At 40.8% G+C, this 14,897-nt stretch overlaps 1 protein-coding gene across 3 annotated transcripts in view; it reads right to left on the bottom strand.

The window, feature by feature from the left end:
• Positions 1–12,685: 12,685 nt before the first annotated feature.
• Positions 12,686–14,897, bottom strand: part of ARFGAP3 (ADP ribosylation factor GTPase activating protein 3) — a 43,608-nt gene continuing 41,396 nt past the window's right edge. For all 3 annotated transcript variants that reach the window (XM_044450838.1, XM_044450835.1, XM_044450832.1), the window contains one exon: positions 12,686–14,321. In XM_044450838.1, coding sequence (XP_044306773.1) covers positions 14,304–14,321 — 18 coding nt within the window. In that variant the 3' untranslated portion in view covers positions 12,686–14,303. The remainder of the gene's footprint in view (positions 14,322–14,897) is intronic.

Genomic DNA, 14,897 nt, shown 5'->3' on the forward strand with positions numbered 1-14,897 from the left:
AGCTGCAGAATGGCAACGAGTCCAGTCCAGCAAAAGTTGGTGCTCAAGCAAGGTTTGTCACATACCCAGCCCAGCACTGGGATGAGCTACATGCTTTCAAGAAGCCATCCAAGCAGCACTCTGGAGAGGCCCCAGAACCATGCTGAGCATGTGGTGTTGGAGGAGAGTGTAGAGAAAGGAATCTTAGCTGGGTTGATTGGGGTGGGGTGGGGAGGAGAGAGAGAGAGATCTGCACCTCATCTAGAAGGTAGACCACAGAAAGACACTTTGCTGTGGGGAAGGATTACAGCAAGAAACAGTGCTTTCCATGGGCAGATCATTTATTAAAAGACAGATTGGGCAAAGGAACATGAGAGAAAAAAAGAAAATGGGAGGGGTGGCAAAGGACATGCCTCAGGGGACCAATGAAGAAGAGGTAGGTGATATAGGTGCGGAGTGATGCACACTGGTGCGGGAAGGATGGAAACCACAATAACATAGAAACTCTTTGATTGTTTGTTGGGTATAACATGGGAAAAACAATCCTCAAACTGTGTTAATTATGTAGGGTTGGTTGTTATGATGTGTGAAACCACCCAGTATTTGAGTGCTTGGGTTTTTTAAAATCAAATTTTACCAGCTTAAGGTTTGCCTCATCCCTCGCTTTGGGGCAACTGCTGCTGTGCCTGCTTCTTACAGCCAGCACAGTTTTTTCAAGGGTGCACCATGTGATTACTGTATAGAGAAGCCACAGTCCTGGTCCCCAGCCCCTGCATTGAGCCTGCTGCCAGCCTTGTACCCAGGGACATCTGACTTCCCTTGCACAGCCATGCAAGCCTCCGAGGCTTCTTTCTTGCCAGCAATGTGTAGCTTTGAAATTTTATTTCAGGCCCCTCCATGGTAATTGCATGATATATCCTTCACTTAGTGCAGACATGCAAAGGATGCTCATACATTTGCTTAAAGGCTCTAGCAGAAATTGCTATCTAAAGCAACTTTAAATGTTAACAAAAGCTTTTATTGAGCACTTTATTTTGTTCCACATTTTCTTCCAAACACTCAGTTTATTAAAGAGAGAAAGAGAGCCACACACAAACTTTTCAAAACTTCTCATGACAAACTTCTCACAAGAAAACCAACTGATCCCATAAAAGGTCATCTGCGGAACTACTGCTTTTGGAGCACGTAATGCTTTGTAAGAGAAGAGTTTCATGCTCCAGGCAAAATATTCTAATATAACCAGATAGGAATGGAATGCTAACTTTGGTAGTCCAATGAATAAACAAAGAAGCAGCTACAATACATTTACTGCAGACACCACCAAGGTTATGTGGCCAGGGAACATGGATCTCCTGTTTGATGTCACACAATGAACATGGATGCCTCTGACATCCTCTCACCAATTATAAGGGCTGAATGGCTTACATTTAAGGAGTATCCATGGAACAGGGGCAAAGTGGTGGAGAAGTATTCAATTTTTAATAGGAAAGTAGCAGCTGACAAAGGATATGGGACCTTTTGCCCACATGCCACTTCCCCTCTCACCATTGCCTGATTGGTTTTTCCTGCAACACAGCAAAATATGTATCCTGGTTGGAGGATGAAAGGGCTTCCAGGGGAAAGTGCTGAGTTTCTAAAGGAATGCTTAGTTTTGACTCCCTAAGAGACAAAATACACACTCTGCTGGGACATCTGTGGTTGATTTCAAAATTTTTATTCAGAAATTTTACTTAAAGGAAATGTGAAGATGTTCATTTCCTGCAGGAAGTGGTGAAAGGCTTGCATATATTGTGTCTTTCTACTGTGCTAATTTCCTGATCTAAATGGAAGGGGAAAGTTTAAGGAGAAGAGTGGAAATGCCCACATCCTCCAATGTCACTTTCCTAATCAGATTAGCTCTGGTGATTTTTTATGTTTACCTTAGCTGTGCAGCTTGGTATTTCTTCTTCTTTCTCTTCTTTTTTTGCCCCAAATGACTATCTTGCCAGTTTCTGCATATCGCTTCCCTCTTCAGTTTGTGCTTTAATTGGTTTTTAATTCTGGCAAGTAATAAAGTAAAGGAAGGAACAGAAATAATGGCTGTGTACTGATCAGAGATCAGAAATCATGAACATGGCAGAAACACCATGCTGGATCAACCACTTTGTAATATGTTTTGGAATTTTGCTCTGTATCAATGCCAAGGTTACTGGGCTGTAGTTGCTTATCTCCACCTTTCCCCGCTGTTGAAAGACAGCAACTGTTTGTGCCAGTCTCCAGTCTTCTGGCACCTCACCTGTTCTGCAAGAAGCCTCACAGATTTCAGCCAATGGAACTGAAGTGCTTCCAAGCTCATTCAGCTTTCAAGGATGTCATTCTAAAGGCTATAGAGATAAATCCATTCCAAGTAGTTTGATGGTCTGTATCTATCTTGGTCTGCATGTTCCTCCTTATATGATGTGCTCTAATTTTCCCAGGCAGAATACAACATTGATGAGACAAAATTGGAATTAAGGACTTCAGCTTCTTGATTTTCTCCAAGTGGCGAGCCTAAGCTTTTCATGCTATTCTTGCTCCAAACATAGCCAAAGAAACTTGCTGCTTATTTTGTGCATTCCCCATGACCCTCTGAGCATTCTGGGCTTTCATTAACACCAGCCTATTACTCATCCTTGCTTATATAATCTTCCGCATGTCCCATCTCTTACACATGCCCTTTTCCAGTTTCATCACAGTGTTCCCTGCATAGCCACACTGGCTTATTTAGATATCTCCCATTTTTCCATCTTACTTTGCCATTGTGTCTTCCAAGTTTCACTTTTCAGAATCTCCTGTCACTCTTGACCAATCTTCTCCTTCACAATTTCTAGCCATGGTATCCTATCCATTTTTATTTATTTTTTTTTTTTGGGAGCAATCTGTGATTGGCTATCGTAAAATCCTGGAGGCATATAAGACTAGGCTCAGTTTTCATATAGTACCATATATACACTTAAGAAAGCTTTTGTGTTTGGCGAGGTCTCATATCCAATTATTTCCTTGACACATGGTAAGATATCTATCCAATATATTTTAACAATCTTACATGCTCATCAAATATGCCAAAAATTCAGGTTTGCTGCTTATACCTGCAACATAATCAACAAACATTCTTCTTTTATATTAGCATTGGGTTTTGTCATTGTTATTTGCATCGCTCAGAGATTCATCTTAGAGAATCTTTAAAAGAAATTCTCTACTGAAAAGCAAAGACAGTCATATTGGCCAATAACAAAAATTCCCAAATCCACACTTGCCACAAAATAGTGTAGAAGACTTTTTCAGAAACTGACTGAGCTGGAGACTGCACACATGTGGCAGAAAGACCTGACTTGATGTTAAAAGTTACAATATCTGTATTGGATGCTCTTGGATTAACCTCCCAGTTACATAAGTTCCAACAACTGAGCGATATGACCAATTGCTTTCACTTGAGCAATGCTAAATCTCATCATGCATGCCTCATGCCTGCATGTGGACTAGAATTTCTGCACCAGAATTTCTCTGGCAAAGGTAAAAAAATCTGAAAGAAAAGTTTTAGAATCTGAACTCACACTATAGATGCTTGGACTTTTCTTTAGCAAAATAGCACAAACTAAAGTGATATGCACAGTGACTGAGTCCCCACTTTTAGGAACATAACATTCATTCAGTAATTGGGTCATTTAAGTTTCCATTTCATTTCACTTTGAAAAAGATGGGTCCTTCGTTTCATTTTCCATTAGACATTTATATACTTTAGGCAATAAGCCTTTGTGCACTACATTAGACCTCATCAAACTTTCAGAAGATGTAAGAGCTCTAGATGAATTATCTGCCATTTTGCAGTGTACAGAACTTTGTATTTGAATATATTGGAAGAAGGACATGTGAGCACTGGGTGCTCTGTCTCAAAAGAGGTAGAGATCAGTTCTGGCCAAGGTCTATGGAATCAATGGATCTGACTAATGCTGTATTGAATCAGATCTCAACATTTTGAGATGGCTAGAATTTATACCAAAATGGATGCTACCTGGAGAATGTTTTGTGTATTCTATAGTTCTCCTAGCAAGTCTTGTGAACCGTCCAGCTATTGGGGTATAGCAGAAATAAAAAGATGGTGGTGGAGATGAGGATGGTGATGAGTAGTAGGAACGTTTATTGGTTTAAGAATACAATGCAATTCAAATCTGCATAAATCCACACAATCCCGCAGAGATCCTCCTAACACAGCATTGCTAAGGGGCACTAGAGCAGCTCTTAACAATCTCCACAGAAAGGCTGCCGTTCTCTCCACTTTGTCTGTGGACAGAACAAAGCAGACCTTTTCCTGGTCTGACCAAGTTCTCATATTGATCAGAATCGAACCTAGAAATTTGGTGCACAACTCCTCAAAAAGCGAGCAGTCCAAAAGCATGTGTGATATTGTTTCCATGCCTTGTCCACACTGGCAGTGCATTTCAATATATGGCATCCCCTTAAATCTACCTGACATTAGGATGGACAGCATGGCATTGCACCTTGCCAAAAAATACGCACTGCACTCTTGAAGCCCTTGAAGAATGGCAAAAAGCATGGCCATTTGTCCTATTCTGAATGGTATATGAAGGTGCAGAGAGGAACATGTTTTATTGGCAGCTCTCAACAACTCCTGTAATTCTATATCATGATCCTCCTTTTAATCATTTGGAATGCTTACTTTGGACTTAGAAAACCTGATTGATCAGGGTCTATATGCCAGAGCTTTAATTTCTTAAAAAGTGAAGAGATCCCTACTGGAAGTATGGAATTTGACACAAGATAATGCGTCAAGCTGTCACAATCCATCTTATAATACACACGTAGCCAAAACCTTATGGAGTTCAGCCAGGCCATTGTCTCCAGCTGGGATTGTCTGGTCTCCAAGCACAGTACTGAATATGGGACGCACCCAAGATTTTCCAGAAGAATGAAGATTGTATCTGTTTAACTGAACGATTCAACAGGGACACCATATAATGCTTGGGGTATTATTTTGGCCCTGAAAACTTGAAGTGCAGCTGGCGCACAGCTATTCCTTCTGTTGAAATAGAATCTTATAACGGACTGAGCTGAAAGACAGGCTACATTAAGCACAGCTTTCTGATGATGGATCCAGTTCATATAATGAAAATTGATTCCCAAATATTTGGATTGCTTAACCTTTTCTAGGACATTTTTCCATGTTTTGGCAAAGACCATTACTTTGGGATTTGCTGTACATTAATTGCAGCCCATATTTATCCAAATTTTCTATGCAGCTGCTAATCAAATGATTCATACCTAGGCACATTTGAGAGAGAATTACTGCTTCACCTGAATAAGGCAATAGTATGACTTTATGCTGCACTGTTCAGATGGGATGCTAGATTGTTCATGAAGAGATTAAACAAAGTCAGTGCTAGGATACATCCTTGTTTCACTTCCTTATTAGTTGGAAATTGTTGGGTTAGCTCTCCTTTCCATGACAATCTGACCTGGTGAATGTTCTTATAAGAGGAAGGAGTATTTTATCTATTCCTAGCTTTTGCAGCTTAACACAAAGGCTATCCCTATTAACTGAATCAAAAGCTTCCTTTAAATCAAGGATGGCATAAATTTGCTAGAATTTGCTTTTCTCACCTGTTCATGTATAAAGTGGGAAAATATTACACAATTGTCTATTGTGGATTTGCCTTGTCTAAACCCTGCTTGCTCTGGGTCAAGAATTTTTTGTTCACTGATCCATGAGTGAAGTTTAATAGATATTTCCCATAGACTTCCCTGCTACCAATAACAGACTTACTGACCTGAAGTTAGAAGGCTGGTTATAATTGCCTTTTTTTATAAATGGGAACCACTATAGCATGATTCTAGGATTTAGGCATTCCTGTTCCAACTATCATCATGAACAGGAGAGCAAGAATCAAGGCCCACCAATTCAGATCACATTTTAACCTATCAGGTGAGATAGCATCTGGCCCTTGCAATGTATAACTGTGAAAGCTGGACCATAAGGAATACTGAGCGCCAAAGGATTGAGGCCTTTGAATTATGGTGCTGGAGGAGACTCCTGCAAGTCCCTTGGACCACAAGGTGATCACACTGGTCAGTCCTAGAAGAGATCAACCCTGACTGCTCTTTAGAAGGCCAGATACTGAAGACGAAATTCAAATACTTTGGCCACCTAATGAGAAGGAAGGACTCACTGGAGAAGAGCCTAATGCTGGGAACAATAGATGGCAAAAGAAGAAGGGGACGGCAGAGGATGAGGTGGCTAGATGGAGTCACTGAAGCAGTTGGTGTGAGCTTAAGTGGACTCCGGGGGATGGTGGAGGACAGGAAGGCCTGGAGGAATGTTGTCCCTGGGGTCATGATGGGTCAAACATGACTTCTCGACTAACAACAAAAGCATCTGGTCCAGCAGTTTTCTTCAATTTTAGCTGCAAGATTAACTCCCTCATTTCCTCTGTGTCCATGGGAGGCTATTCTGGGAGAGAAGAGGAGAAAACTATTGGATCTCTATCCACCTTATCAACCTCATAGAAAAGGCCTGAAAAATGTTGTTTGCCGAGATCACCACAGGATCATATATCTCTGTGGCTGAGGCATTTGAGAGAATAGCCTAAAATTGCTTATTGTTTTTGTGAGATAAAGCTCATAATAAGGATGCCCAGGATGATGATGATGATCATCATCAGCAGCAGCAGCAGCCCATCATCATTTCCCCATCAAACGCCCAGGCGCAATTGAAGAAATCTGGCCTCCAGCGCCCCACAGAAGGTCACAGCCCTTTCTCCTGATTGCCAAAAATTTGGCTGTGTCCCCGTCTTTTGTGCCTTTTCCTCCATTATAAAAGGTTGAAGTGCCTCTCCTTAGGTACCGGCAGAAAGAGCTTTAAGCTACCATATACTGATACTTTTGGCCCCATCCTTTTGCTTTCAGCCCTGCCTGCCAGTTCAATGCAGTCCTCATGTGCTTTTCTGAACTGGAGTTCATTCCTAAAGGAGGTTCAGCATCACAGTTCTGCAGGGCTTTGGGCTGGAGTCTTTCCCAGTCCTACCAAGACAGCCAGGGACTTATGCTGGGATCTCATAGGCCCAAAGCATGAGCTCTACCACTGAGCTGCAGTGCTTCTCTAAAGTGACAGTGGATTCATCCAGGTTCTCAATTGTGTTCAAACAAGGCTTCCTTTCCTAACGGTTGTTAAATGTGGGAAACATTGACCAAGTATTCAGGAATCAACTCTGTGTGCCTGAGGCAGAAGGAGCAGTTTGCCAAAGCTGGGCTGCTTGGTGTTAGTTTGTGTACTTTGAAAAATAAAGAGCAATGAGACATATGCACAGAGATGAATATAAGTTGAACAAGGAGTACACAGGATTCAGTAACCAAGGCATGCTTTTAGGTAAAGGAGAAACAATGGCAAACAGCTAAGGAGAAAAGGCACAGCTGAAGAAATTGAGAAATGAGGGAGATTTTTAAAGATGCTCGAGAATGAAATTCCTACCACGATTCAGTGGAAGCAGATGGAAAGGAACTAAGGGAAAGGCGTGTGCCTTCCACTCAGCTGGATGTTTCCACAATGAAGCTCTATGCACAGATCCCAGTCATGTGAATGCATACACTATAAAGTCCCTTATCTCTGATTTAAAGCAAAAAATTGGACCTACTTGTTTCAAGCGGTGTCAAGCTCACCGGCAGCTCTTTTGATCCTGCCTAATCTTGGAAGCAAAGCAGGATCAGGCCTGGTTAGAATCTGGATGGGAGGTCTGAGTCTGCATTGAACCAGGGGTTGGACTCAACAGCCTTCTAGGCCCTTTCCACCTACATGATTTGATTATTCTCCCCCATACTGCTTCCTCACACATACCTTATGTTTACATCTTACTTTTCAGCCCACACTAGCTCCCCAGAAAGGCTTATGAATAAACCTTCTGGATATAATCAAATATTCTTGAATTGGATTCTTGAATCCAAATTGTGCAGTGAAAACCATTCGGGGTTCTTGTTTTTTAAATCATTTTGACAGTACAGTTAAGTGTAGCTTATGCTGTTGTTTTCTATGGTGACCTGATAAGACTAAGGAAATGCTTTGCAGCTGACTTCTTTTCACTCAGAGTTTCCCCAGGGAAGCACATCTTGTACTGGACAATGTAATTCAGTTCTCATGGGATTCCTCAAGTAGGTTATAAGTAAAGCAGCCCCTCCTGCCTTAGTTCCCCAGCAACTGGTGTACATAGACATAAAGGCCATATAAGGGACAGCATGATCTTGGAAAGTTTTATTTTCAATTACTTTCCTAATTATACTTAACATGGAGCTTGCCTTTCTCACAAAATCTGTGCACTGGGTTGACATTTTCATCGAGCTGTCCATTACAATCCCAAGATCCCTTTCTTGATCAGTCACTCATATCTTAAATCCTGCCAGCTTATACTTGAAATTGGGATTTCTATTTGATCCCAACCTACATTATGCTTGCTTGCACTGAACTGCATTTGCCATGTTGATGCCCATTCTCCCAGCTTAAAGAGATCCTTTTGAAACACCTCACAATCCCTTTTGGCTTTAATCACACTAAATAGTTTGGTGCCATCAGCAAACTCAGCTCACTCCTACTTCCAGATCGGTTATGAATAGATTGAAAAGTATTGATGCTAACATAGAAACCTATGGGACCCCAATTTTACATCACTCCATTGAGAGAGAGGGCCATTTATTCCCACTCCCTGCTTTCTATACTTTAATCCAGTGGTTTTCAACCTTTTTACAGTTGTGAACTGGCAAAAATAGTAAAATTATTTCAGGGACCACTGAGGCAGAAATAAAAAGCATTATAGACATAATATAGTATTTTGTGTATTAGGTTTTAAATATAGTACCAAAAATAAAGAATTTTCTAAAATAACCAGAAACTGAGCAATAAAAATGCTAATAAAAGAATATAATATTGAAATTGAATGTAAACAAGTACAACTGAAATGTTTAGAGAGCAATATGTAATTCAGATAAGGCTACTGAGAAATCTGCTGTTGCTTCTTTTCAAGAATACTTGATCAAAATTTTACAGTAGCAAAATAAAAAATCAATATGAATGTAATACTATGCTCATAGCAAATTCAAATACAATATTAACAGCAGAGCAATACAAAATCAAACAAAGTTACATAATACGATATCCATAATGTTAAATACTGAAATACAATGAACCCTCCCCCGCAACCCCCATGCACACCAGCACAGACTGGCTGAAAAACGTTTTGCACAAGCCCAACTCAAGAGTTTCCCTTCTCATCAGAAAATACAGCAGAGAAAGGAACAGGTCCAGTCTCGGTCCTGCCCAGAGGGGCACCAGTGTGCCCCAGCTTCTGGCTGGCTCCCCTTGAGCTGCCTGTCCCCTCCCTGGGAGGAATCTGCAGCACTTGCAAAGCGAGCCCCCTGCTGGTCCCTAGCCAGCGAGATCCCGCTGTCATGAGCGCACATGGCAGAGATTCTTTCACAGACCGGCTGGAAATTCCGGCAGACCGGTGCCAGTCCGCGGACCAGCAGTTGAAGAACACTGCTTTAACCAGTTACTGAGGATCTTCTCTCTTACTCCACAACTACTAAGTGAGCCAGCACTTACCTTTGCAGAAGGCATGCTGATAGTTTTTCTTGCCCCTCTGTTGTAGTTCTAGCTTTAATAATGCCTTCAGACCATTTGCGCAAAAAGTCATTACACTTAACTGACCTGTAATTTCTGATTCGCCCCAGTTCCCTTTTAAAAAATTGGTGTAACATTGGCCATTCTCCAGTTGTCTGGTATAGTGGCTGATATTAGGGGCATAGTATCTATTTTGTAGGAAGTTCAATTTTAGATTTGAACTTGTGCTAAAGAATCTGGGGTGGATACCATCTGGGTCAAGTGATTTATTAACTTTCCATATGTTAGTAAGATTGAAAATTTCATAGTTTGTTAGTTCTGTCTGCCTTAATTCTTCTATTTCCCTTCCTGAATTAAGTTCAGAACAGATATCTGTCTTGTATCCTCTACTGCAATGGTTTCCAACCTTTTTTCTCTTATGTACTCCATGGCAACTCATTTCCATAAATCATACTCTTCATATTAGCAAATGTTTCTAATTAATATAGTTGCTATTATTTCAAATGTATATGCTGTAACTGTAAATAAATAGCTCAATAATGGGATTAAAAGGCAATGGAATAATGTGAGCAGGTAGTGCATATATATTCACATTCAAAACTCAAAAGAGTTTCCCGCCATTATTCAATTTTTTTCATGTACCCCTGAATGTCCTGGTTCATACCCCTGGATGTACACATACTGTAGGTTGGTAATCACAGTTGTACTGTAAAGACAGATGGAAAGTTTATTCAGTGTCTCTGCAATATCCTTTCCTCCTTTAGTGCTCCTTTAATTCCATTATCATCCAGTGGTCTATCTGCATCTCTAGCTGGTTTCTTGCTTCTGATATATTTAAATAAAACTTTATTTTTGGCCACTGAGTTGTCAGAAAATGATGCTTTCTTGCATCTCTTATTTGTCTCTTTACATCTCCTTTGTGCAAGCTTGTGCTCCCTTTTATTTTCCTCATTCAGACAAGACTTCTAGTTTCTGAAGGAAGCCTTTTCTTTAATAGCTTCTTTGACACTGCTCATTAACTATGTTCTTGGACTTCATGCTACCTTTCCTAACTTGTAGTATACATACTGAGAGCAGTCTTGCTAATTCCACTGTAGCCCTGAATGGCAGTTTAATGTTTCTGGTGGCAAGCCCCAAAATGAGGGGAAATGTTCATTTTTGGAAGGGTACAAGCCAGTGCAGCTCTCTTGTATGAGCTCTGCTAACTTGCCCCATTCTAGAAACAAGTGTTTCCAATCTTTCCAGTTTGCCTTCAGAAGTGCTAAAGCGTTATTATGCAAGAAGTGCAGGCCACTTCAACAAGGAAATTGACAGGACTGGAAATGTGTCCATGGCACCTGAACAGCTCCAGGCACTCTTAATGAAACCAATTATCTAAATCCATTTCAATCAGGCTTCAATGTTGGTTTTGGAGTGGAAACTACCTGAGATGAGTTTTGCCAGAAGAAAGATAGGTGGTGCAACTCTGTTGATTCTCCTGGATTTCTCAGAGGCTTCCGGTACCATCAACCATGGTATCCTTCTGGATAGGTTGGCTGGGCTAGGGGTTGGAGGCACTGCATTGCAGTGGTTCTGTTGCTACTTCACCAATTCCAGAAGGTTGTGCTGGGGGATTATTGTTCTGCACCATGGCAATTATGCCTTGGGGTACCACAGGGTTCCATTTTATCCCTTATGTTGTCTAACATCGATGTGAAACTGCTGGAGGAGCTTATCTGGGGGATAGGCTGAGGTGTCATCAATATGCAGAGGGCACTCAGTTCTACCCCTTCATCAACTCAGGTGAGGCAGTGGCTTCTCTGAATCAGTGTTTGGGCTTGGTAATGGACTGGGACACAATCCAAACAAGATGGAGGTGATGTTAGTGGGTGGTTCATCTCTCCAGCTGGGTGTTATTCAACCTGTCCTATATGGAGTTGCATTCCCTTAAAGGATGAGGTTGTAGTTTGGGCAAGCTCCTGAACTCAAGAGTTGTCAATAGAGGCAAAAGTGGACTTGGTGGCACAGAACAACTTAAGCTGATATACTAACAATGCCACTACCTTGAGAGAGGGCCTAGCTACTGTTATCTATGCTTTAGTAATCTCTTGTTTGGATTACTGCAATGCACTGTATGTGGGACTACCTTTGAAAATGGTCCAGAAACTTCAACTAATTCAAAGCAGGGCAGCAAGACTTGTTACTGGGGAATGACTCATGAGAACATATTGCCAGTCCTCTTCCAGCTGCACTGGCTGCTAGTTGAATTCTGAACCCGACGCTCGTACTCACATTCAACAAACAGCTTGGGACCAGGTTATCTGAAGGATCACCTGCTCTCATACGTACCCACCTGGACCCTGAGGTCATCTTCAGGGGTCCTTCTCTAGGAGCCCTTCCAAAGGAATTGATGCAGGTGGCCAGCAGGAGGATGGCCTTTTCAGTTGTGGCACCTTGGTTGTAGAGTGAGATCCTCAAAGAGGTGCACCTGCTTCTTTCTTTGTATTCTTTTTGGTGTCAGGTAAAGACCTTTTTTTATTATTCCAGTATTCTGAAAGTTTAACTTTATACAATTTGATTCTCTATATTCCATTTTATTCTGTTCCACTGCCATGCCTCTATTCTGTATCATAGCAATTCCAATTGCTGTTATGGTTCTGTTTGGCTTTTAATTTTTTTAATTAACATGTATGTCTTTTTAATGTTTAATTGTAACTTTTATTAACATTCCAGAGAGTGTCAGCTACTGGGGAATATAAAAATGAAATAAATAAATATGCAACTGATCGCTATTAGATACTGCCCACCATTACCAGTGCCCTTCTGTCCCTTGTACTGTGACTCCTGCACTCTTTCTGGAAGGTCAAGGGGCCTTCCAAACCATATGGAGTAGGGCACTTCCTTAGAATCCTAAGGAACTAATTACTTATATGTTTCTATGAAGGTTGAAGCCCAGAGAAGCTAGGATCAGGAGCCTCTAACATGACTGAACAGCACCCACACACACACACTCCCTTACACACCTCTGGCTACCATGGAACAAAATAGATGTGACAGTTAATGTAATATAAAATCCAAACAGGCAGCAGAAACTTTCATAACTCAATTTATTTGAAATTTTATTAAGTTGAAATGGCAGCTGTTCAAAAAAAAAAAAGCTACAGAACTTTTCTGGCCTCTTTTCAATTCAATTTGCTTTAAATGGTTATAGTTCTAGGCTGTCTAAAACACAGCCACACCATATTCTTCTATGCACATATTCAGTATTTTGATCTTAAATCCACAAGTTCATGCTAGAATTCTTATGACTTAGTAGACTAGTCTATCCAAGCAATTTTTATACATATTTTTGCTCCCACCCCATATATATACTTCATTCTTCATTTTATACAGTATATTGATTGCTTAAAAGCATTTAAGGAGTTTAGATTACAATTCGGAAAAGATCTTAAATGTTATTTTTTTATTTTTTTTATTTTATTTTTCAATTTATATCCTGCCTTTTTCCTCAATAAATAAAATGTTGATCAAGATGACATCTTTTAAACATACCACACATTTCTTCTATTTCTTCTAAGAAAACATGTTTACATGAAAGATCAATGCTTAAAAGACTATTTTACTTTCATTCTAAACTATGTAGCGATTAACTGCCATTTCCTGTCATGTAAAGATTTATCAATATTTCCTTAAGGCTATCAACGTATCCTGAATTTGATGCAGTTAAACACACTTGAGTCTACCAAAATCAGTAACAGTTTAATTATTCTGTGGACCTGCGTAAAGGTCTCCCCTTTCTCATGTATGTGCAGCAAAATTAGAAGCATTCCTTGGTCATTTCTCCACTATTCCCTCAGCCCTAGAATATACAAAACAAGAGGATCACTTTATTACTCATGAGGCCTCCCTTAAACCTATATTGGAACCTCTATAGTGGGTTAAATAGCTTGATAGAGAAACTCGCACATCGATTACCTGATCCAGGTATCTTTTTTTAAACACGGTGGAAAGGAATGACATAAGACTGATGGCCACTTCCAGTCTCACCATGTGTTGAGGAGGGCAATAAATGAATAATAAACTGGCAGCCCTTACACTAATTCAACGTTATCACCAGCTTTTTTCTGTGAGCTGGTTTCCACAATCAAATGTGGCTTATTTATGGTGAAATTCAATGCATACAGGCAGCCATTTTTACTATTCAAGCCACAACTATGGCTTGTCATATCAGACTGGTGGGGATGGGCTGTACAAGGGTTAAACAAAACTCGTATAACCGTAAAACAAGCCATGGGTTATGCAAGAGTTTTTTTAACCATTCCACAACCCACCCTTGCCAAGTTTGAATGACACAAACCAGAGTCATAGCTCAAATGTCTGGTACATTCCAGAGTGCGGCACAACCCACCACAGTGGGCTGTGGTGAACATACAGACTGGTGGTAGCAATAGCATGCAACAACATAATGACACAGACAGAAGGAGCTGCAACACTAACAGAATAAAAGCAGAAGTGTTAAGTTACTACATTAAATGAAAGCTGCTTGGAACCAGAAAAGAACACATGGTGGAAACATGGTGCTATATCAATTAGAATAAAATATTCTACATCATTAAGGCAACTTTCTTGTAAGATTTGTGGTATGATCACTGGCAGACATACATAGTTTTAAAGCTCTTCAGTGTTTCCAGTCAGCCAATACAAATGGTTAAGAACCATATCGATCCTGTGGAGGGTTGGGTAGGGAGGGAAGATCGGAATGAAAAGAAGTTACATCTCTTACAAGCTAGCAAAACCACACCAGTGTATGCTATTGTTCCATTATCATGAACTGAAATCTACATCCATTTTGTACAATTCTAATGATAGTTTTGAGATTAAGTAGCGTGTATTGCAGTGGTTTAAACCGCTGTGCTGCTGGGCTGGTTGATCGAAAGGTCGCCGGTTCAAATCTGCACATGGGGTGAGCTCCCGTGCTCCGTCCCAGCTCCTGCCAACCTTGCAGTTCGAAAGCATGCAAATGCAAGTAGATAAAAAGATACCACTTCGGTGGGCAGGTAACAGTGTTCCGTGCACTTCGGTGTTTAGTCATGCCGGCCACATGACCACAGAGACTGTCTGCGGACAAACGCTGGCTCCCTTGGCTAGGAAACGGAGATGAGCACCACCCCCTAGAGTCAGGCAAGACTGGACTTTAATGTCAAGGGGAAAACGTTACCTTTTTTTTTTTTACTGCTTTTCCTACTCTTATTGAGTATGAAGGCTACTCCATTTCTTCTGAGAGATTCTTGCCCACAGTAGT

The sequence above is a fragment of the Varanus komodoensis genome, unplaced genomic scaffold, assembly GCF_004798865.1.
Source record: "Varanus komodoensis strain SLA01 unplaced genomic scaffold, ASM479886v1 scaffold69, whole genome shotgun sequence".
Lineage (NCBI taxonomy): Eukaryota > Metazoa > Chordata > Lepidosauria > Squamata > Varanidae > Varanus > Varanus komodoensis.